At 44.8% G+C, this 23511-nt stretch overlaps 1 protein-coding gene across 1 annotated transcript in view; it reads left to right on the top strand.

Annotated features, from left to right (window-relative positions):
* The window catches only part of pola1 (polymerase (DNA directed), alpha 1), a 95162-nt gene extending 74808 nt beyond the window's left edge, over positions 1-20354 (top strand). The window contains exon 37 of the mRNA XM_064949262.1: positions 19140-20354. Coding sequence (XP_064805334.1) covers positions 19140-19279 — 140 coding nt within the window. The 3' untranslated portion in view covers positions 19280-20354. The remainder of the gene's footprint in view (positions 1-19139) is intronic.
* Positions 20355-23511: the final 3157 nt, after the last annotated feature.

Below are 23511 nucleotides of genomic sequence, written 5' to 3'. Positions count from 1 at the left end.
CTGTCTGTAAAGGTGCTATCTTTATCAGCATCATAAAATATGCATCCAAGCCAAAACTTGTTAGGTAGTTTTCACAGCTTTTAATTTCCTTTAAACTGGTCTAACTGATGTATTTTGGAAATTTTGCACATAAAATCATTTCCGTTTTATTTTTTTTATTGCATTTTCGCCCCGGTCCCTTTACTGTCTGAGTGAAGCAGTGAAGAAAGAACTTTACCAATGTCAACTAGAGAGAATGAATTCTTCAATCGATTTATGGCATTATTCTGGTGAGCAAGGGTTTATTTAGTTTTCGAAGGCAACAAGTAATGACTGAAGATAAGCTGCATGTATCTAATTATAGACAAGTTGACTAACAAATAGACAACCAAAATGTTGAAATTATAAGCAGAAACACGGGCCTATCTAAAAGGCCTGTCAAAAAATTGCTCCGCCTCTGACTGTACATCACATTTTCCATATTTGCGTGTTTGGTTCGGATGTGGGCCTCAGATTTGAACTATCACATAGTCAGTCAGGTGTGGATGAACAAACAGCTGACCAACGCATCACTAGTAGACACACACCCATGCGTTGGTGGATGGGCGTGTGCTATGAGGGGGTTGGGTTAAGGACACTCAGCTCCTCGAGTCGACAGCCCTAATTTCGTAGACGGATTCAATCACACAGACACACACACACACACAGACACAGAGAATCTTACACAATCGTACACACACAGAATGCAAAATGCTCCAATCACGGAGAGAAAGAGGGAAAGAGCTCTCCATCTCTCTCTTTCCCGCTCTCTTCCTTTTCTCCGACAGCCACTCTGTTGCCAGTGTTGATTGAAAACAGGTTTTAGATTTGGGGAAATGATAGGGGGAGTAATAGGCAAGCGGATGAAAGGATAGCCCTTCTGCCTTAATAGGACATGGAGCGTATATTTCCTCCCGGACCCATTTAGCCGCGACACACCACGCTCTGGGCTCGCTCCGGAGGCCCCTTACCCACAGTCCTCTGATTGATGTCACTTGATTAGAAAGGGTCGCTCTGCGAATAGATTTATTTATTTGATTAAATATGTATGTATGTATGTATGTGCGTGTGTGTGTGTGTGTGTGTAGACGCATGTGTGAAAGCGAGGGCCAGAGAGAGGGAGCGAAAGAGCAAGGCAGCGGAGGTAAATATAAGTTGTAATCAATAGATGACCACTCTGGAGACGGATGGCGCAGGAATGGCAGGATGGGGATGGAGGAGAGGTGGAGGCGGCGAGGAGGGCTAACATGATTATAGCCTCTTTTCTTTTGTGTTTTTCCCCCTCTTTCTTTGATGTGAGAAATCAACGCCAATCCTTTCTTTCCCTCCCCTTTTCTGCCTTGCTTTCTTTACTTGCTTTTCATTATTTCCTTCTTTTGCGTCTGGCCTTGTCAGGTTCTTTGTTTGGTCAACTTTAGAAATAACCGTTTAACCCTTTACGGTCGTGGGAATTGGCCTATATGGATAGGGCTACATTGAAATGTTTCTTACAGAAGAAATATGGAATGCATAACAATGGTAGCAGTTAAAAGGAACTGGGAGACTATGTGGAAATGATTAGACTAAAGGTGAGGTACACAACAGTTCACCTATCACATGACTGAATCTAACCATTACACTGTTGATATTATGTGCATTTTACATTTACTGTACTTTCACTGCATTTGTTAATGAAATCTGAAAATATTCTGGATACATTCAGTAACATGATAAGAATGTTGGGTAGGCGCAATATAATAAAAAATAATCATAAGGGCTTGAGTGAGAGGTCAAACTGGTGTTTCCAAGTAGCCACAAACCTCTCCAAAGTGTGCAGTGTCTTAAGTAATTTCAATGCACTTTTATGACTAAAAGAAGTGTCTTCAACTATACAGTGCTTTTTTGAGCTCTCCGAGCTGTGCCGTTGAGGAGCTGGAGCAAGCACACTTGTAGTTGTTTTGTTTGGAACACAGCACTGCTTTCCCGCCATCACACAATTACTGTTTGCGCAATCCAAAAATGTCCCATTTATAAATCGCAATCTGGGTCAGGTGGGCATAATTTGAATGCTTGTTCTATTGCCAACATGACTAGCTAAATCATGACTAGCTAAATTCTAAGATAAGATCTTACAGTGTTAGGCTTTCACAAGGCAATTCAGAGAAGCCGATCTGGTGCGCATAGAAAGGAGTCATGAGTGCATTCTGATGTGTTGGTCCGTGGAAAACTTCCTTCACAATACAACAAACGGGCTCATTCTGTTCAGGATATGACGCCATGTCAACTTGTAACTGTACATCAAACATAGTGATCAGAAATGTTGACACTGACATGAGTCTTATGATGTGGAAATGTGAAGTGCACATTTGGACTCACGGGTGTTTGGCAAGCTTGTATGACATCATAGCTGTATTTATAATATAATCCTCACTGTCTCATCTTTCAAAATACATTGAGTCCTCGTGGTTTACAGAATGTCCCTCGCTCAGACAACAAAAGAGTTGCAAAAGTTACCCGATTACCAGGAGGGATGAGGGGCAACTTCTAGTCAGGCGCGGTACTCGAGTTCAGAAGGGCTGTCAGTCAAAACCCATACAGCGCTGTGAAGCGACAGAGCCTGAGCTCTGACATCACGTATAGCATGTTTCTGTACAGTCACTGCATTACAGTTTAGGCACTTACCAGTGTCCAAGTCTGCTATTTTCAACCCTCATATGGGTACAAGTGTAAAGGGCTACACCTTTTATTGTATAGTTTTCAACAACACACCGTGTTGAAACTATTCAGAAATGTATATTTCATCTCCCAGGCCTAAACACACGACTATGTGACTACTCTCACTCACCCTCACAACACACACCCTGGCTTCGCTCAGACTGGGATAACTCTAGATGTGACTGGATTAGTGGACTGACTGGGACGACACGCACACCCACACACACACACCCGTGCAGCTGTAAAGTACATGTTGTGTGTGTTATCCTCTGGTCCCAGGGCAGTAATACCACATATTACTGTATTACACTCTCTGGGGAAGCTTTGCTCGGATTATAGGGCCAGACAACAGTGGCCCTACACACTCCTTACCTGCTGGGTTACCACACCTTCACCTAGTTTAGTTTCCTGAACCTTTTGCTTTCATGGGCACACTTTTTGGTAGTATGAACATCTGCTGAGAATCTATCTGTTGATAAGCAAATGCTTGCTGAACTTGTGATTAGGGTAAGGGTTATGGTTAGTAGGTAGTTACTTGAAATGTTACTAATTAGTCTGTAGAGCGTCTACAAATGGACTATCCAAATAGTGTTTCCGCTTTCACTGATATTTCTTCAATCTTTACCTCTAGTCCTACATGGCTTGTGTTTGCTGCAGCAACTACTCTTCTGTTACCCGAGAGGAGACAGGTATCTGTCTGATCTACATATACCCTACATTATTGTGCCCGATTGCTGTGACTGAGTTAAACATAGAGGTAATTTCCTCCCCGGCAGGAGATCGCTAATAGAATACACAGACGTTCACACACCTAGCTACCAGCAGTATTCCCCCATGATAAAACAATCTCATTCTTGGCAATAATTAAACATCTCATATCAATGACTTCCACAGCATTTACTGGCACGCTTCAGCTTTGTCTCCTCCCTCCTTCACTCCCTCTCTCTTTCCTCCTCTGTCTCGCTGTCTGTGGTGTACAGAATATGATTGTGTGTGTGAACCATAATTTAATTTCTCTGCATTGATCAGATATAAATTCTCCTCTCCTGATGCCTCAATCACATACAGAGCTCCTCTGCCCCTCGTCACAGCACTGTACCCCCCCTCCTTTCACTCTCTTTTCCTCCCTCTCTCCTGCCCCCTCTCCTCTCTTCCTCTGCCACTCTCTGTCTTCTCTCCTGATCTCTCTCCCTCCTCCCGTAACCCTCCCTCCCTACCAGTCCATATAAGGACAGTAAATCCGTGGGTGCGATTGTCAAATCAATTATTCTTTCTGTGCAATTACCCTCACACAAAGAAGTTTCCCCGTCCTAACCGTGCTCCACCATGCTCCGACGGGTGATTAAATTAACTCCTGTCCCAGTTGCCCGCTACGCTAGCTGCTAACAGCCATGCGCTAATAGAATATTCATGTTAGCGTTAGCAAGCGCTATGGCCCGGCACCATTATTTTTCATCACGTTAGTGTTGGTGCCAGGATTGCTTTGGCCCATCTTCATTAACTTCATCATGCACACTTAATTATACCCTTGTTATTGTATACCTAGATAGAGTGGAGCACCGCACAGCCCTGATACACTGTAGACAGGCCCGGCCTTGTGTGCGTGGTGTCTCCTTCTCTCCGTCATGCCTTTTTCTCTAGTCTTTTCTCCTGTTCCTTTTCTTTCATTCTGTTTCTCCTTTTGCTTTGTCTCTCTTCCTCTCCTCATTCCTCCCTTTCTCCCTACTATCTTTTTTATTTTTCTCCATTCACTCGCTCTTTTAAAGGGAGGCCATTTATTTGAACTGCAACCCCTACTGAGAACTGGGCTCTCTTTCTCTCTCTCCCTCCCTCCTTCCCTCTCTTTCTCACTCTGACTCTTAAATCATTCTTTTATCCATTCCACACACAGTGATTGAGGGGGAAAAGAGAAAGAATGAAGAAACGCAGGATGAAGACTAGAGAATTTTTTTTTTCTCCTACCTTTCAGAAATGATGACATGATTGCGTTCGCTTGATCATGCATCATCTTCTTTCTTCTCCCCCCTCTCGCTCTATTCCTCAAATAAATAGTCCCCCCTCATTGCGCTCTATTCCTCAGATAAATAGTCCCCCCCTCCTCTCGCTCTATTCCTCAGATAAATAGTCCCCCCCTCCTCTCGCTCTATTCCTCAGATAAATAGTCCCCCCTCCTCTCGCTCTATTCCTCAGATAAATAGCCCCCCTCCTCTCGCTCTATTCCTCAGATAAATAGTCCCCCTCCTCTCGCTCTATTCCTCAGATAAATAGTCCCCCTCCTCTCGCTCTATTCCTCAGATAAATAGTCCCCCCTCCTCTCGCTCTATTCCTCAGATAAATAGTCCCCCTCCTCTCGCTCTATTCCTCAGATAAATAGTCCCCCCTCCTCTCGCTCTATTCCTCAGATAAATAATCTCCCCCTCCTCTCGCTCTATTCCTCAGATAAATAGTCCCCCTCCTCTCGCTCTATGACTCAGATAAATAGTCCCCCCCTCCTCTCGGTCTATTCCTCAGATAAATAGTCCCCCTCCTCTCGCTCTATTCCTCAGATAAATAGTCCCCCCTCCTCTCGCTCTATTCCTCAGATAAATAGTCCCCCCTCCTCTCGCTCTATTCCTCAGATAAATAGTCCCCCTCCTCTCGCTCTATGACTCAGATAAATAGTCCCCCCTCCTCTCGCTCTATTCCTCAGATAAATAGTCCCCCCTCCTCTCGCTCTATTCCTCAGATAAATAGTCCCCCCTCCTCTCGCTCTATTCCTCAGATAAATAGTCCCCCCTCCTCTCGCTCTATTCCTCAGATAAATAGTCCCCCCCTCCTCTCGCTCTATTCCTCAGATAAATAGTCCCCCCCTCCTCTCGCTCTATTCCTCAGATAAATAGTCCCCCCTCCTCTCGCTCTATTCCTCAGATAAATAGTCCCCCCTCCTCTCGCTCTATTCCTCAGATAAATAGTCCCCCTCCTCTCGCTTTCTATTCCTCAGATAAATAGTCTATTCCTCAGATAAATAGTCCCCCTCCTCTCGCTCTATTCCTCAGATAAATAGTCCCCCCTCCTCTCGCTCTATTCCTCAGATAAATAGTCCCCCCTCCTCTCGCTCTATTCCTCAGATAAATAGTCCCCCTCCTCTCGCTCTATTCCTCAGATAAATAGTCCCCCTCCTCTCGCTCTATTCCTCAGATAAATAGTCCCCCCTCCTCTCGCTCTATTCCTCAGATAAATAGTCCCCCTCCTCTCGCTCTATTCCTCAGATAAATAATCTCCCCCTCCTCTCGATCTATTCCTCAGATGGTCTCCCCCTCTCTCTTGCTCTATTCCTCAGATGGTCTCCCCCTCTCTCTTGCTCTATTCCTCAGATAAATATTCTCCCTCCTCTCGCTCTATTCCTCAGATGGTCTCCTCCCCTCTCTTGCTCTATTCCTCAGATAAATATTATCCCTCCTCTCGCTCTGACTCAGATAAATAGTCCCCCCCTCGCTCTATGACTCAGATAAATAGTCTGCCCCCTCTCGCTCTATTCCTCAGATAAATAGACCCCCCCCCTCTCGCTCTGACTCAGATAAATAGTCCCCCCTCGCTCTATGACTCAGATAAATAGTCCCCCTCCTCTCTCCCTCTTCTCTCCCCCTTCCTGCCATTTCTCCTCCCTCCCTTTGTCTCACTTTCTCCTTCCTCTGAGGTGAGGATTATCTAGTAATGGTTGCTTGTGGTGGCTGGGTCAGCCTCACCAACCTGTGTGTGTGTTAGTGAGGAAGTGAGCACATCATTCTTTTTCCATCTGTTCCCTTCTCAGTTTCTGCACATGCCATCTTCTGTCGCGTGTGTGTGTGTGCGTGTGCGTGTGTGTGTGTGTGTGTGTGTTTAACCTTTGTTCCCTCTGGGCAGCCTGTCCCTGTGTATTTATACAACACCCACTAATGCACCACACAGAGAAGAAAACGAGAGAGAGAAAGGAGGGATGACAGAGAGAGGAGGATGGGTAATAGGAGTGTGGTAGAGGAGAGTGGAATCGGATAGAGGGATTAATATGTGCGTATTTAGAATATATACTGTATATGTTTTGTATGAAAGTGGTAGAAAGAAAGGCTTAATTGGAGATTATAAACTGGGTTGTATACCACGGGTATGACAAAACATTTATTTTTACCGTTCTAATTATGTTTTTAACCACTTCATAATAGCAATAAGGCACCTCGGGTTTGTGGAGTCGTGCATACGAACAGCCATTAGCCATGTTATATTGACCGTATACCCCCTCCCCCCCTGAAAACGGTGGGATATCAGACCCTATGGGGGGGGGGGTATACGTACATACATGCGTACAGTACCAGTCAAGAGTTTGGACACACCTGCTCATTCAAGGGTTTTTCTTTATTTTTACTATTTTCCACATTGTAGAATAATAGTGAAGATGTCAAAACTATGAAATAATACATATGGAATCATGTATTAACCAAAAAAGTGTTAAACAAATCTAAATAGATTTTATATTTGAGATTCTTTAAAGTAGAAACCTTTTGCCTTGATGACAGCTTTGCACACCCTTGGCATTCTCTCAACCAGCTTCATGAGGTAGTTCACAATTCCAGTGGGTGAGAAGTTTACATGCACTAAGTTGATTGTGCCTTTAAACTGCTTGGAAAATTCCAGAAAATGTCATGGATTTAGAAGTTTCTGATAGGCTAATTGACATAATTTAGTCAATTGGAGGTGTGAATGTGGATGTATTTCATGGCCAACCGTCAAACTCAGTGCCTCTTTGCTTGACATCGTGGGAAAATCTAAAGAATTCGGCCTAGACCTCAGCAAAATAATTGTAGACCTCCACAAGTCTGGTTCATCCTTGGGAGTAATTTCCAAACGCCTGAAGGTATCACGTTCATCTGTTCAAACAATTGTACGCAAGTATAAACACCATGTGACCACACAGCCGTCATACCGCTCAGGAAGGAGACGAGTTCTGTCTCCTGGAGATGAATGTACTTTGGTGCGAAAAGTGCAAATCAATCCCAGAACAACAGCAAAGGACATGGTGAAGATGCTGGGGGAAATGGGTACAAAAGTATCTATATCCACAGTAAAACAAGTCCTAAAACGAGAACCTCAAAGGCCACTCAGCAAGGAAGAAGCCACTACTGCAAAACCGCTATAAAAAAGCCAGAATACGGTTTGCAGCTTCACATGGGGACAGCAATCATGCTTTTTGGAGAAATGTCCTCTGTCCTGATGAAACAAAAATAGAACTGTTTGGCCATAATGACCATCGTTGTGTTTTGGAGGAAAAGGGGGAGGCTTGCAAGCCGAAGAACACCATCCCAACTGTGAAGCACAAAAGGGTGGCAGCATCATGTTGTGGGGGTGCTTTGCTGCAGGAGGGACTGGTGCACTTTACAAAATAGATGGCATCATGAGGGAGAAAAATTATATGGATATATTGAAGCAACATCTCAAGACATCAGTCAGGAAGTTAAAGCTTGGTCGCAAATGGGTCTTCCAATTGGACAATGACCCCAAGCATACGTCCAAAGTTGTGGCAAAATGGCTTAAGGACAACAAAGTCAAGGTATTGGAGTGGCCATCACAAAGCCCTGACCTCAATCCCATAGAAAATTTGTGGGCAGATCTGAAAAGGCGTGTGCGAGCTAACCTGAGTCAGTTACACCAGCTCTGTCAGGAGGAATGGGCCAAATTTCACTCAACTTATTGTGGGAAGCTTGTGGAAGGCTACACAACGTTCGACCCAAGATAAACAATTTAAAGGCAATGCTACCAAATACTAATTGAGTGTATGTGAACTAGAGGTCGACCGATTATGATTTTTCAACGCCAATACCGATTTATTGGAGGACCAAAAAAGCCGATACCGATTTAAATCGGACAATTTTTTTTAAATGTATTTATTTGTAATAATGACAATTACAACAATACTGAATGAACACTTATTGTAACTTAATATAATACATCAATAAAATCAATTTAGCCTCAAGTAAATAATGAAACATGTTCAATTTGGTTTAAATAATGCAAAAACAAAGTGTTGGAGAAGAAAGTAAAAGTGCAATATGTGCTATGTAAGAAAGCTAACGTTTCAGTTCCTTGCTCAGAAAATAAGAACATAAGAAAGCTGGTGGTTCCTTTTTAACATGAGTCTTCAATATTCCCAGGTAAGAAGTTTTAGGTTGTAATTATTATAGGAATTATAGGACTGTTTCCCTCTATACCATTTGTATTTCATTAACCTTTGACTATTGGATGTTCTTATAGGCACTTTAGTATTGCCAGTGTAACAGTATAGCTTCCGTCCCTCTCCTCGCTCCTCCCTGGGCTCGAACCAGCAACACAACGACAACAGCTACCATCAAAGCAGCGTTACCCATGTAGAGCAAGAGAAACAACCCCCAAGGCTCAGAGTGAGTGATGTTTGAAACACTATTAGCGCGCGCTAACTAGCTAGCCATTCGGTTACACATTTCACTCTCGGGAGTTGATAGGCTTGAAGTCATAAACAGCGCAATGCTTGACGCACAACGAAGAGCTGCTGGCATAACGCACGAAAGTGCTGTTTGAATGAATGTTTACGCGCCCGCTTCTGCCTACCACCGCTCAGTCAGATACTTAGATGCTTGTATGCTCAGTCAGATTATATGCAACGCAGGACACGCTAGATAATATTAATATCTAGTAATATCATCAACTAGTGATTATGATTGATTGTTTTTTTATAAGATAAGTTTAATGCTAGCAAGCAACTTACCTTGGCTTACTGCATTCGCGTAACAGGCAGTCTCCTTGTGGAGTGCAACGAGAGAGAGGCAGGTCGTTATTGCGTTGGACTAGTTAACTGTAAGGTTGCAAGATTGGATCCCCCGAGCTGACAATGTGAAAATCTGTCGTTCTGCCCCTGAACGAGGCAGTTCACCCACCGTTCCTAGGCCGTCATTGAAAATAAGAATGTGTTCTTAACTGACTTGCCTAGTTAAATAAAGGTAGAAAAATGTTGTTGCTTTTTAAATCAATCGGCGCCCAAAAATACCGATTTCCGATTGTTATGAAAACTTGAAATCAGCTCTAATTAATCGGCCATTCCGATTTAATCGGTCAACCTCTAATGTCAACTTCTGACACACTGGGAATGTGATGAAATAAATAAAAGTTGACATCATTCTCTCAACTATTATTCTGATATTTCACATTCTTAAAATAATGTGATGATCCTAACTGACCTAAAACAAAGAATTCTTACTTGGATTAAATCATTTACATTACATTTAAGTCATTTAGCAGACGCTCTTATCCAGAGCGACTTACAAATTGGTGAATTCACCTTCTGACATCCAGTGGAACAGCCACTTTACAATAGTGCATCTAAATCATTTAAGGGGGGGGTGAGAAGGAATACTCTATCCTATCCTATTCCTTGAAGAGGTGGGGTTTCAGGTGTCTCCGGAAGGTGGTGATTGACTCCGCTGTCCTGGCGTCGTGAGGGAGTTTGTTCCACCATTGGGGGGCCAGAGCAGCGAACAGTTTTGACTGGGCTGAGCGGGAACTGTACTTCCTCAGTGGTAGGGAGGCGAGCAGGCCAGAGGTGGATGAACGCAGTGGCCTTGTTTGGGTGTAGGGCCTGATCAGAGCCTGGAGGTACTGCGGTGCCGTTCCCCTCACAGCTCCGTAGGCAAGCACCATGGTCTTGTAGCGGATGCGAGCTTCAACTGGAAGCCAGTGGAGAGAGCGGAGGAGCGGGGTGACGTGAGAGAACTTGGGAAGGTTGAACACCAGGCGGGCTGCGGCGTTCTGGATGAGTTGTAGGGGTTTAATGGCACAGGCAGGGAGCCCAGCCAACAGCGAGTTGCAGTAATCCAGACGGGAGATGACAAGTGCCTGGATTAGGACCTGCGCCGCTTCCTGTGTGAGGCAGGGTCGTACTCTGCGGATGTTGTAGAGCATGAACCTACAGGAACGGGCCACCGCCTTGATGTTAGTTGAGAACGACAGGGTGTTGTCCAGGATCACGCCAAGGTTCTTAGCGCTCTGGGAGGAGGACACAATGGAGTTGTCAACCGTGATGGCGAGATCATGGAACGGGCAGTCCTTCCCCGGGAGGAAGAGCAGCTCCGTCTTGCCGAGGTTCCGCTTGAGGTGGTGATCCGTCATCCACACTGATATGTCTGCCAGACATGCAGAGATGCGATTCGCCACCTGATCATCAGAAGGGGGAAAGGAGAAGATTAATTGTGTGTCGTCTGCATAGCAATGATAGGAGAGACCATGTGAGGTTATGACAGAGCCAAGTGACTTGGTGTATAGCGAGAATAGGAGAGGGCCTAGAACAGAGCCCTGGGGGACACCAGTGGTGAGAGCGCGTGGCGGGAGACAGATTCTCGCCACGCCACCTGGTAGGAGCGACCTGTCAGGTAGGACGCAATCCAAGCGTGGGCCGCGCCGGAGATGCCCAACTCGGAGAGGGTGGAGAGGAGGATCTGATGGTTCACAGTATCGAAGGCAGCCGATAGGTCTAGAAGGATGAGAGCAGAGGAGAGAGAGTTAGCTTTAGCAGTGCGGAGCGCCTCCGTGATACAGAGAAGAGCAGTCTCAGTTGAATGACTAGTCTTGAAACCTGACTGATTTGGACCAAGAAGGTCATTCTGAGAGAGATAGCGGGAGAGCTGGCCAAGGACGGCACGTTCAAGAGTTTTGGAGAGAAAAGAAAGAAGGGATACTGGTCTGTAGTTGTTGACATCGGAGGGATCGAGTGTAGGTTTTTTCAGAAGGGGTGCAACTCTCGCTCTCTTGAAGACGGAAGGGACGTAGCCAGCGGTCAGGGATGAGTTGATGAGCGAGGTGAGGTAAGGGAGAAGGTCTCCGGAAATGGTCAGGAGAAGAGAGGAGGGGATAGGGTCAAGCGGGCAGGTTGTTGGGCGGCCGGCCGTCACAAGAAGCGAGATTTCATCTGGAGAGAGAGGGGAGAAAGAGGTCAGAGCACAGGGTAGGGCAGTGTGAGCAGAACCAGCGGTGTCGTTTGACTTAGCAAACGAGGATCGGATGTCGTCGACCTTCTTTTCAAAATGGTTGACGAAGTCATCTGCAGAGAGGGAGGAGGGGGGGGGGAGGAGGATTCAGGAGGGAGGAGAAGGTGGCAAAGAGCTTCCTAGGGTTAGAGGCAGATGCTTGGAATTTAGAGTGGTAGAAAGTGGCTTTAGCAGCAGAGACAGAGGAGGAAAATGTAGAGAGGAGGGAGTGAAAGGATGCCAGGTCCGCAGGGAGGCGAGTTTTCCTCCATTTCCGCTCGGCTGCCCGGAGCCCTGTTCTGTGAGCTCGCAATGAGTCGTCGAGCCACGGAGCGGGAGGGGAGGACCGAGCCGGCCTGGAGGATAGGGGACATAGAGAGTCAAAGGATGCAGAAAGGGAAGAGAGGAGGGTTGAGAAGGCAGAATCAGGAGATAGGTTGGAGAAGGTATGAGCAGAGGGAAGAGATGATAGGATGGAAGAGGAGAGAGTAGCGGGGAGAGAGAGCGAAGGTTGGGACGGCGCGATACCATCCGAGTAGGGGCAGTGTGGGAAGTGTTGGATGAGAGCGAGAGGGAAAAGGATACAAGGTAGTGGTCGGAGACTTGGAGGGGAGTTGCAATGAGGTTAGTGGAAGAACAGCATCTAGTAAAGATGAGGTCGAGCGTATTGCCTGCCTTGTGAGTAGGGGGGAAGGTGAGAGGGTGAGGTCAAAAGAGGAGAGGAGTGGAAAGAAGGAGGCAGAGAGGAATGAGTCAAAGGTAGACGTGGGGAGGTTAAAGTTGCCCAGGACTGTGAGAGGTGAGCCGTCCTCAGGAAAGGAGCTTATCAAGGCATCAAGCTCATTGATGAACTCTCCGAGGGAACCTGGAGGGCGATAAATGATAAGGATGTTAAGCTTGAAAGGGCTGGTAACTGTGACAGCATGGAATTCAAAGGAGGCGATAGACAGATGGGTAAGGGGAGAAAGAGAGAATGACCACTTGGGAGAGATGAGGATCCCGGTGCCACCACCCCGCTGACCAGAAGCTCTCGGGGTGTGCGAGAACACGTGGGCGGACGAAGAGAGAGCAGTAGGAGTAGCAGTGTTATCTGTGGTGATCCATGTTTCCGTCAGTGCCAAGAAGTCGAGGGACTGGAGGGAGGCATAGGCTGAGATGAACTCTGCCTTGTTGGCCGCAGATCGGCAGTTCCAGAGGCTACCGGAGACCTGGAACTCCACGTGGGTCGTGCGCGCTGGGACCACCAAATTAGGGTGGCCGCGGCCACGCGGTGTGGAGCGTTTGTATGGTCTGTGCAGAGAGGAGAGAACAGGGATAGATAGACACATAGTTGACAGGCTACAGAATAGGCTACGCTAATGCAAAGGAGATTGGAATGACAAGTGGACTACACGTCTCGAATGTTCAGAAAGTTAAGCTTACGTAGCAATGTCAGGAATTGTGAAAAACTGAGTTTAAATGTATTTGGCTAAGCTGTATGTAAACTTCCGACTTCAACTGTACATACATACAGTGGATTCTGAAAATATTCAGACCCTTTGACTTTTCACTTCACGGCTATTTTCAGGTCTCTCTCGAGATGTTTGATCGTGTCGTCCAGGCTCTGGTTGGGCCACTCAAGGACATTGAGACTGGTCCCGAAGCCAATCCTGCGTTGTCTTGGCTGTGTGCTTAGGGTCGTTATCCTGTTGGAATATGAACCATTTATTTATTTGACCCCATTTTTTCTCCACCCAATTTCGTGGTATCCGATTGGTAGTTAGTTTTGTATCATCGCTGCAACTCCCGTACGGTCTCGGGAGAGACTAAGCTCGAGAGCTCTGCGTCCTCCGAGAAACAACCCAACCAAGCCACACTGCTTCTTGACACAATGCCCACTTAACCCGGAAGCCAGCCGCACCAACGTGTCAGAAGAAACACTGTGTATCTGGCGACCATGTCAGCGTGCACTGCACCCGGCCCGCCGCAGGAGTCGCTAGTGTGCGATGGGACAAGGACTTCCCTGTCGGCCAAACACTCTCCTAACCCCGACGACGCTGGGCCAATTGGCTGTGACAAAGCCTGGACTCTAACCCAGGATCTCTAGTGGCATGTGGCACGGTAATGCAGTGCCTTAGACCACTACGCAACTCGGGAGGCCCCCAGGAAGGTGAATCGTCACCCCAGTCTGAGGTCCTGAGAAGGTTTTCATCAGGGATCTCTCCGTACTTTGCTCCGTTCATGTTTCCCTCAATCTTGACTAGTCTCCCAGTCCCTGACGCTTATAAACATCCCCACAGATTCTGCCACCACCATGCTTCACCGTAGTGATGGTGCCAGGTTCCCTTCAGACGTGACGCTTGGCATTCAGGCCAAACAGTTATATCATGGTTTTATCAGACTTTATAATCTTTCTCATGGTCTGTTCTTTTTGGTTCCTTTTGGCAAACTCCAAGCGTACTGTCATGTGACTTTTACTGAGGAGTGACTTCCGTCTGGCCACTCTACTGTAAAGGCCTGATTGGTGGTGTGCTGCAGAGATGGGTGTCCTTCTGGAAGGTTCTCCCATCTCCACAGAGGAACACTGGAGCTCTGTCAGAGTGACCATCGGGTCTTGGTCACCTCCCTGACCAAGGCCCTTCTCCCCCACGATTGCACGGTTTGGCTGGGCGGCCAGCTCTAGGAAGAGTCTTGGTGGTTCCGAACTTCTTCCATTTAAGAATGATGGAGGCCACTGTGGTCTTTGGGACTTTCAATGCTGCAAAGATGTTTTGGTTCCCTTCCCCAGATCTGTGCCTCGACACAATCCTGTCTCAGAGCTCTATGGACAATTCCTTCGACCTCGTGGTTTGGTTTTTGCCCTGACATTCACTGTCAACTGTAGGACCTTTACATTGACGGCTGTGTGCCTTTCCAAATCATGTCCAATCAATTGAATTTACCATAGGTGGACTCCAAGTTGTAGAAACATCTCAAGGATGATCAATGGAAACAGGATGCACCTGAACTCAGTTTAGAGTCTCATAGCAAAGGGTCTGAGTACTTATGTAAATAAGGTGTTTCTGTTTCATTTTTTATACGTTTGCAAAATATTCTAAAAACCTGTTTTCGCTTTGCCAATATGGAGTGTTGTGTGTAGATTGATGAAAATGTATTTAATTAATTTTAGAATAAAACTGATGTAACAAAATGTGGAAACGGTCACTGTATATACAGTGGGTGGAAAAAGTATTTAGTCAGCCACCAATTGGGCAAGTTCTCCCACTTAAAAAGATGAGAGGCCTGTAATTTTCATCATAGGCACACTCCAACTATGACAGACAAAATGAGGGAAAGAAATCCAGAAAATCACGTAGGATTTTTAATGAGTTTATTTGCAAATTATGGTGGAAAATAAGTATTTGGTCACCAACAAACAAGCAAGATTTCTGGCTCTCACAGACCTGTAACTTCTTCTTTAAGAGGCTCCTCTGTCCTCCACTCATTACCTGTATTAATGGCACCTGTTTGAACTTGTTATCCGTATAAAAGACACCTGTCCACAACCTCAAACAGTCACACTCCAAACTCCACTATGGCCAAGACCAAAGAGTTGTCAAAGGACACCAGAAACAAAATTGTAGACCTGCACCAGGCTGGGAAGACTGAATCTGCAATAGGTAAGCAGCTTGGTTTGAAGAAATCAACTGTGGGAGCAATTATTAGGAAATGGAAGACAGACAAGACCACTGATAATCTCCCTCGATCTGGGGCGCCACGCAAGATCTCACCCCGTGGGGTCAAAATTATCACAAGAGCAAAAAATCTCGGGAGTTGAGCAAAAATCCCAGAACCACACAAGGGGACCAAGTGAATGACCTGCAGAGAGCTTGGGACCAAAGTAACAAAGCCTACCATCAGTAACGCACTACACCGCCAGGGACTCAAATCCTACAGTGCCAGATGTGTCCCCCTGCTTAAGCCAGTACATGTCCAGGCCCGTCTGAAGTGTGCTAGAGAGCATTTGGATGATCCAGAAGAAGATTGAGAGAATGTCATATGTTCAGATGAAACCAAAATATAACTTTTTGGTAAAAACTCAACTCGTCGTGTTTGGAGGACAAAGAATGCTGAGTTGCATCCAAAGAACACCACATCTACTGTGAAGCATGGGGGTGGAAACATGCTTTGGGGCTGTTTTTCTGCAAAGGGACCAGGACGACTGATCTGTGTAAGGGAAAGAATGAATGGGGCCATGTATCGTGAGATTTTGAGTGAAAACCTCCTTCCATCAGCAAGGGCATTGAAGATGAAACGTGGCTGGGTCTTTCAGCATGACAATGATCCCAAACACACTGCCCGGGCAAAGAAGGTGTGGCTTCGTAAGAAGCATTTCAAGGTCCTGGAGTGGCCTAGCCAGTCTCCAGGTCTCAACCCCATAGAAAATCTTTAGAGGGAGTTGAAAATCCGTGTTGCCCAGCAACAGCCCCAAAACATCACTGCTCTAGAGGGGATCTGCATGGAGGAATGGGCCAAAATACCAGCAACAGTGTGTGAAAACCTTGTGAAGACTTACAGAAAACGTTTGACCTCTGTCATTGCCAACAAAGGGTATATAACAAAGTATTGAGAAACTTTAGTTATTGACCAAATACTTATTTTCCACCATAATTTGCAAATTAATTAAATAAAAATCCTACAATGTGATTTTCTGGAATTTTTTCCCCTCATTTTGTCTGTCATAGTTGAAGTGTACCTATGATGAAAATTACAGGCCTCTCATCTTTTTAAGTGGGAGAACTTGCACAATTGGTGGCTGACTAAATACTTTTTTGCTCCACTGCATATATTTTAAGAAGCTGAGAAAAATACTTGTCATCAGAGCAGATAGAAGTAATACTCATCCCTCTGTGAATCGCAAACAGTAATTTTAGGGGGAAAATTTTTGATATAGCATTTCTTTTGGATTATGTTGCTTCAAAACTTTTGTAGGTACTTCCAGTTGTTTTTAGCATCCACGTGTATGGGACTTTGCAACTCAATAGATGCTAGTCAGCCTGCAGAATAAACACTTCTAAGGTAGCTTCGATAAATAGATCTAAACTAGAAGAGGTACATTTGTGGGCTTGCTTCAGCGGAATACAAGGATTTGTAGCCTACCATAACCATTTGGTCTTTTGAGATATTATTTTATTGAATATTAAAACATACAATCTACCTGCATAGAAGCTGCTCAATGTTTACATTACATTCAGTCATCTTATTGACTCCCATCCAGAGTGTTCCACTGAAGCAACGAGGGTCAACACCCTGCCCAAGAGCACATCCACAGGTCTCCCACCAAGTCAAAACTGGGACCCAAACCAGCAACCTATCGGCCACCGGCCCAAGCTCCCAACCGCTAGGCCACCAACCCTCCAAGACCCCCTCCCACAATTCCCCGGGAGCTGCCCCTCAACCATCCAAGAAAATACATAATAATAAAATACAGCTCCCTCCATTCCCCACCCCCAAATCCCCTAGCCATCGTCCCCTAATGCACCAACGAAATGTACAAAAGAGAAAAGCAACAGAAAATAACAATGCACAAACTAAATAAATCCAGGACAACAAAAACAGCAAGACCAACTGAATACCTTTGAGTGCATGTGTGGCCCTATTTATGTGTGCGTTTTGAATCCGATCGTGTGTATATGCATGTGTATATGCACGCATACAACCACCTGCGCAGCCTCGGGCAGACAGGCATTGGATGTAACAGCGTTGCCCCTCCGTGTCATTCCAACACTATTTTTTGCTTTGTTTATTTTGACTTTTCTTTGACCGTCATTCTATCCCCTGCCCAGAAACTCCACTCCCAATTGTCTCCAATTCCACATCCCAACCCTCTGCTTCCATCAGCCCATCCCACCCATCATCTCTGCTGGCCACCCTCTTTGGATTTCTACATGCACGATTTAGTTCAACTGTGCTGTGATGTTTAACATACAATTTGAATCTATCTAATCAAATAGAATCCACAGATTGCGAGTTGAAGATAGAGACTTTTACTTTGAATATTAGTATGTTATTAACTGACTGACCAGGTCTCTCCAGATCTCCCAGCAATACTATTTCTCGGGTCAATTTTAGATTGTGCTTTTTCAGCCATTCCGGAACCTGAGACCAGAAACAGGATTACTAATGTAAAACCAGACCAAATGGTCCAGTGTCCTCAAAAAAATAAAATAAATGCAGAGCTGCGACGTTTATATTATTTATTTATTTTACATTTTATTTGGCATTGTTGGGAGATCTGGACGAGGGTCACTGTTTTGACTTGGTGGGAGACGTGTGGATGTGCTCTTGGTCAGGGTGTTGGCCCTCGTTGCTTCAGTGGGACACTCTGGATGCGATTCTATAAGATGACTGAATGTAATGTAAAAGTTAAGCGGCTTCTATGCAGGTAGATTGTATGTTAGATTTATATAGTCAGTTAAGAACAAATATTGTTTTATGCGTTGTTTTATACATCAACTCATACATACCATGGAATCGGTACATCAAAAATCTCTTCCCAGCTATTTTGCTCCCTTATGGCACAGCTGTCAAAATCCTGGTCCTCTACTTAAACTGCCGTACTTTCCTATTTATGCTATTCTTATTCCTCCACCAGTTTTGATCATTTATATTGGGCAGATGGACCAGTTCCCTACCACCTCCCGTTGCCACCTGTCTCCTCCATTTTTGGGGGGGCTATCTTTTGATATATTGAATAAGTGAATTATTTACAAAGACAAATGTACTTGGTTGCAATGTTATACATCAAGGGTGGTCAACCATTCTCCAGGAGAGCTAATACCTTTGTGCAGGCTTTTATTCCAGTCCCCCTCTAACAAACCACATTTTAGAAATTAGCTACTCAACCAGACCTTGATAAACTGGCTCTGATGTGTTTGAGCAGGGCTTGATCAAGAGCCTGCACACCCAATAGCTCTACAGACTGAGGGTTGACCGTATGTGTTTTATACAGTTGCCTAATAGGTATTCCACTTTGTCAGGGGTTAAGTGCCTTGCACAACGACAGGAGGTGGTACATGGGATCAGAGAGCAGCCTCAGTGTCGACATCACATTATGCTTACTTTTTTATATGTACATAGATGCTGCCAATTGTTGGTCATGGAAATGTAGTTAAGTCATCGAAAAGTCATGAATTTCCATCTGACACAAAATGTGTGTCGACCCCATAGCCCAACTTGAAATGATAGTATCACTGCTCCACTATAGATCCCTCAACTCTCCAGTTAAGAGTGATATAAATCCCAAAGCCTGTATTTCTACCAGAGAGAATATTGTCATACAGTGCAACATTTGACACTGTTGTGCTTCTGAATACTGTCTTAGACTGACCATGTTCCTCGATTATTTATCTCTTCTCCCTTTCCCTCTCTCTCCACCTCTCCTGTCTTTCTCATCCTCCTCTCCAGTGAGGGTTAAGAAATTATGGAAGACAGAGATGGAGGTCTACAGGAAGTTAAAAGATGTTCCAGACCGCTCCCTCCTTGCCAGCGGTTACTCTGAGGTCAACCTCTCCAAACTCTTTCAAGCCTTCACTTCCCTCAAGTAAATCCTGCGTCAACTCCTCCTTCACAGGTATTGGCCAGTGGGGATTTAATTATTTACAGCTGTGGAGTCCTATAAGCATGCACATTTGGACAGTGAAGGCCCCCACCTCCTCTGGATGTGACTATCATTATGGATGTGACTTGGTTTACTGAAAAGAAACTTGTTTTCTTAGACAACATATTTCTTGGTGACTGTCATCCCTCATGTTGCATGGGTGTTAAGGCATATAATGATTCTGGTAATGCTTGTTGTACATGTTGCTTGTGTGTTTGATGAAGTTGCATTGACCCTTGGCTCTTGATGCCTTTTCTTTGTATGTATGAGAATTTTACTACATTTGAATGAGATTAGGAGGACAGAGTGTATAGGGTCTTTGTATGAAATTAGGCCTTGATTTACATAGTGATGTGTGTGTGAAAGATTACAGCCAGTCGGTGTGACCCTTGCTCTCATATCAGCACATCTTTCTCTTATCAACCCATTATGATTGGCTGCTGAGATGGCTAAAGACCCTCTACTCCCTCCACACACTGTTGAACACACACTCTGTGACCTAGTCACATTTTTTTTGGGGGGGTGACAATCAGCTAAACGAGACACCAGAGGATGACTGGGTGAGGGAGGCAGATGACTTCTCACACACATGGAATTAGCCAATGATACAAGCCCTGGCCAGTGAGTATACTGGACTCCTGCCGTGATTGGACACTTGTTAAAATTACCCCCATTCATTGTGTGTGGGGTGTGTGTGTGTGATGGACGGACAGAGAGAGAGAGAGGATCGGTGGTGAAATAGATGGGGTGAGGGAGGGCAGGAGTTGTTCTTTAATGTCCGTATTGAACAGGTGATGTCGCTCTCCAACCTTCCTCTGTTTAAGTGATGTCATTGGAATAGCCTCCTTCACACTTTCCTTTTCTGTTGCTATGAAAATTGTTTTTTTAATGTGTGTAATTTTCCACTATTTCTCATTCTGAATGTTGTATTATTATTTTTTTATTCATAATCTTCTGTTTAGATACAGAAAGTTTTGTACAACATTTGATACTGAAGCTTAAATAAAAGTGAAATAACTAAATGAAAATCTCCTTGGTACTGTATGTTGATACATGTTTGTATGAACTGGCCTTTTCAATTAGCTGCTTGGTGGCTTTGAGAGATGTGTGTGACAGTAGGAATGTGTGTGTGTGTTCTAGTGTGTCTAAGGGCCTCTTAAATTAGTATATTAGGGAATATCCGCTGTGTGTTCTCCATCCTTCACTGTAGTTGTGTATGTATAATGACAGACTGATCATTTTTACTAGGTCTCATCATCATTGCAGGAACCATTTCCATAAACGCCGCTTCAGAAATCACTACACGCCAGCCTCAGACTGCTAGAACAGATCTTAAGTAGGCTCAACACTTAAACCACCATTCCCTATTGTGTGTGTGTGTGTGTGTGTGTGTGTGTGTGTGTGTGTGTGTGTGTGTGTGTGTGTGTGTGTGTGTGTGTGTGTGTGTGTGTGTGCATATAGTGGCATTTCATATATATATATATATACTGAACAAAAATATAAACACAACATTTAAAGTGTTTGTTTCATGAGTTGAAATAAAAAGATCCCAGAAATGTTCCATGCGCACAAAAAGCTTATTTCTCAATTTTGTGCACAACTTTTACATCCCTGTGAGCATTTCTCCTTTGCCAGGATACTATATCCACCCGAAGGTGTGGCATATCAAGAAGCTGATTAAACGGCATGATTTCTTTTACACAGGTGCACCTTGTGCTGTGGGAAATAAAAGGCCACTCTAAAATGTGCTGTTTTGTCACACAACGCAATGACACAGATATCTCAAGTTTTGATGCAGGAATGTCCAACAGAGCTGTTGCTAGATAACTGAATGTTAATTTCTCTACCAATGTCATTTTTGAGAATTTGGCCATACATCCACCTGGCCTCAACCACAGACCACGTGTAACCATGCCAGCCCAGGACCTCCACATCTGTCTGACTGGGTTCTCTATAGTATTTATGTCTAATAAAGCCCTTTTGTGTGGGAAAAACTCATTCTGATTGGCTGGGCCTGGCTCCCCAATGGGTGGCCCACCCATAGCTGTGGCACTGACCAGTCATGTCAAATCCGTAGATTAGGGCCTAATGAATTCATTTTAATTTAATGGTTTCCTTCTGTGATCTGTGAATCAGTATCTTTGAAATTGTTGCATGTTGCGTTTATCTTTGTTGAGTATATTTATTAAATCACATCGTGAAGGTGGGTTTAACACTTAATGGCAGTTTTTATTCTACTTTTACCAGATTAAATCATCAGTGGCGCGGCTTTTGTATTTATGCTTTCCTTTCCTCGAGCTCTGCGGATGGAAAAAGCATCCTATTCACAGCAGCAGCGATGTGCACGTCAATCCACGTGCGTTCCTGCATGGGCGATTAACTGTGTTTTTCAATAAGGCTGTGATTCCCGAATCACCTCCCAAACAAGACTTCGCAATAATTCGACGTTGTCCTAGACTAATAAAGAGCGAACGAGTCGTATTGTGTGCGTGATGTTAAGCTTTATTGCCTGTCCTCTTTGACCAGAATGGCGGCGTTGAGCAAAGCGTCGGACAAGGTCTTCTTTGATGAGGTAATTAGCGGCCTATTCTATCCCTATTATTCATAGCGCGGTGGAACATGTAAGTACCAGGAAGGGTGTCAAAGGGAGAGCCGGTCCTATTGCTGTGTCCCTCTTGTTCGTCATGAAAGGACAGCTATGAGACGATAAACCGCTTAATACAGCCAGCTAATTGGATGAGAGCGAAGGGGAGCGTATGGAATTAAGGGGGAGAAGGAAAAAAAGGACTAGAGTGCCAGAGGCCTACCTATTCACTCCTTTTATTCACCTCCATCTCCTCCTCTCTCTCCCCAACTCCTCTCATCAGTCTGCGTCACTAGTCCGAGGGGAGGCGAGATGGCTCCTCATCAAAACAGCTTATAGAGCGCCTCACGGGAACGGGGTGAGGAGAGGAGTGATTGGGGCTATTCTGTTGGAAGGGTTCGGTGGGAGAGAGGGTCCTGGAGAGTCGGAAATCAGCGGTCAAATCAGTCTCGCGCAGACCAGGGATGTAAGCTATATGATGAAATGGGTGCGTCATTGTGGAGAGCAATTTTAGACATCTCTAATAGGCAACCTTTATAAGAAGATTGTGGTCGTGTTGGCCATAGGTCTATATATTCTCATTTCTACTCCAAATGTCTCCTATTTGAAAATGTTATATAATTATATTCAGAAACTATTCATAGATATATCTTAAAAAGGAACTTTCATTATTTGATGTATAGACCTACATTATGGCGTTTTCAAAGTCGTTTGAATCCGAGAGCCTATCCAATCTACAGGCCATTCTCTGTCAAAGAATGTTCAATATTCTCTAATGTGCGCGCACCTAACAAGTGAGAATTAGTAGAACCATGAACAAGTGCCCCCGTGGCCACGACAACTTATTTCAATTTTCTCGTCTTTTTCTCGCTCTGGAAAGGAAGTTTAAGCCTCGAGCGCAGCGGGTCACCTGCCTCCTGCGAAGCCCCAGGCATTCCCCAGATATTAGGGGCAAATAGGTCTGCCATTCATTAGTAATGTTCACAATAAGACCTCATATACAATCTTTTACATAAAAACACGCTCTATTGGTCTTTTTTCCCCATAGAATGAGAATTTTGAAAACACTCAGAATTCACATAGAAGGGGAGGGTTTGGGTACAAGAGAATTATTATTATTATTATTTTTTTGTCTTTATTTTGCGTAATAGTCCCTTGAGCGCAGAGAGCGAGTGTGCAGTTGTGTGTACATAGCAGGTCAGATTGGCGCGTAATGCAGGCTCGAGGTGGGTGGCAAGGGGGGTACGCGGTATTTATGGAAATATTAAGTGTCAAATTAGGACTGATCCAGCCGGAGAAAGTTGAGTTTTCCACCTTTCTCTCTCTGTCTGTCTGTCTCTGTCTCTCTCCCCGACACGCACATAATTTCCATCTTTGATTGCGTTATCATTACATCCATCTGATCTGATGTCATTCTGTCTTGGATTAGCAGGTGTATTAAGCAAGGCCGATGAAAGAAAAGGGTTTCCACCAGAGCGAGACTATAAAAACGGACTAAATTAATCCGAAAGGTAATTTCACGCGGTTTGGTCCGAGACCATGGACGGGTCAAACGGGCGAGAATGACTTAGGTGAAAGGAAGCGCATTGATGGCG

Source organism: Oncorhynchus masou, chromosome 30 (genome assembly GCF_036934945.1).
Source record: "Oncorhynchus masou masou isolate Uvic2021 chromosome 30, UVic_Omas_1.1, whole genome shotgun sequence".
Lineage (NCBI taxonomy): Eukaryota > Metazoa > Chordata > Actinopteri > Salmoniformes > Salmonidae > Oncorhynchus > Oncorhynchus masou.
This window is presented reverse-complemented; position numbering and strand designations above follow the sequence as displayed.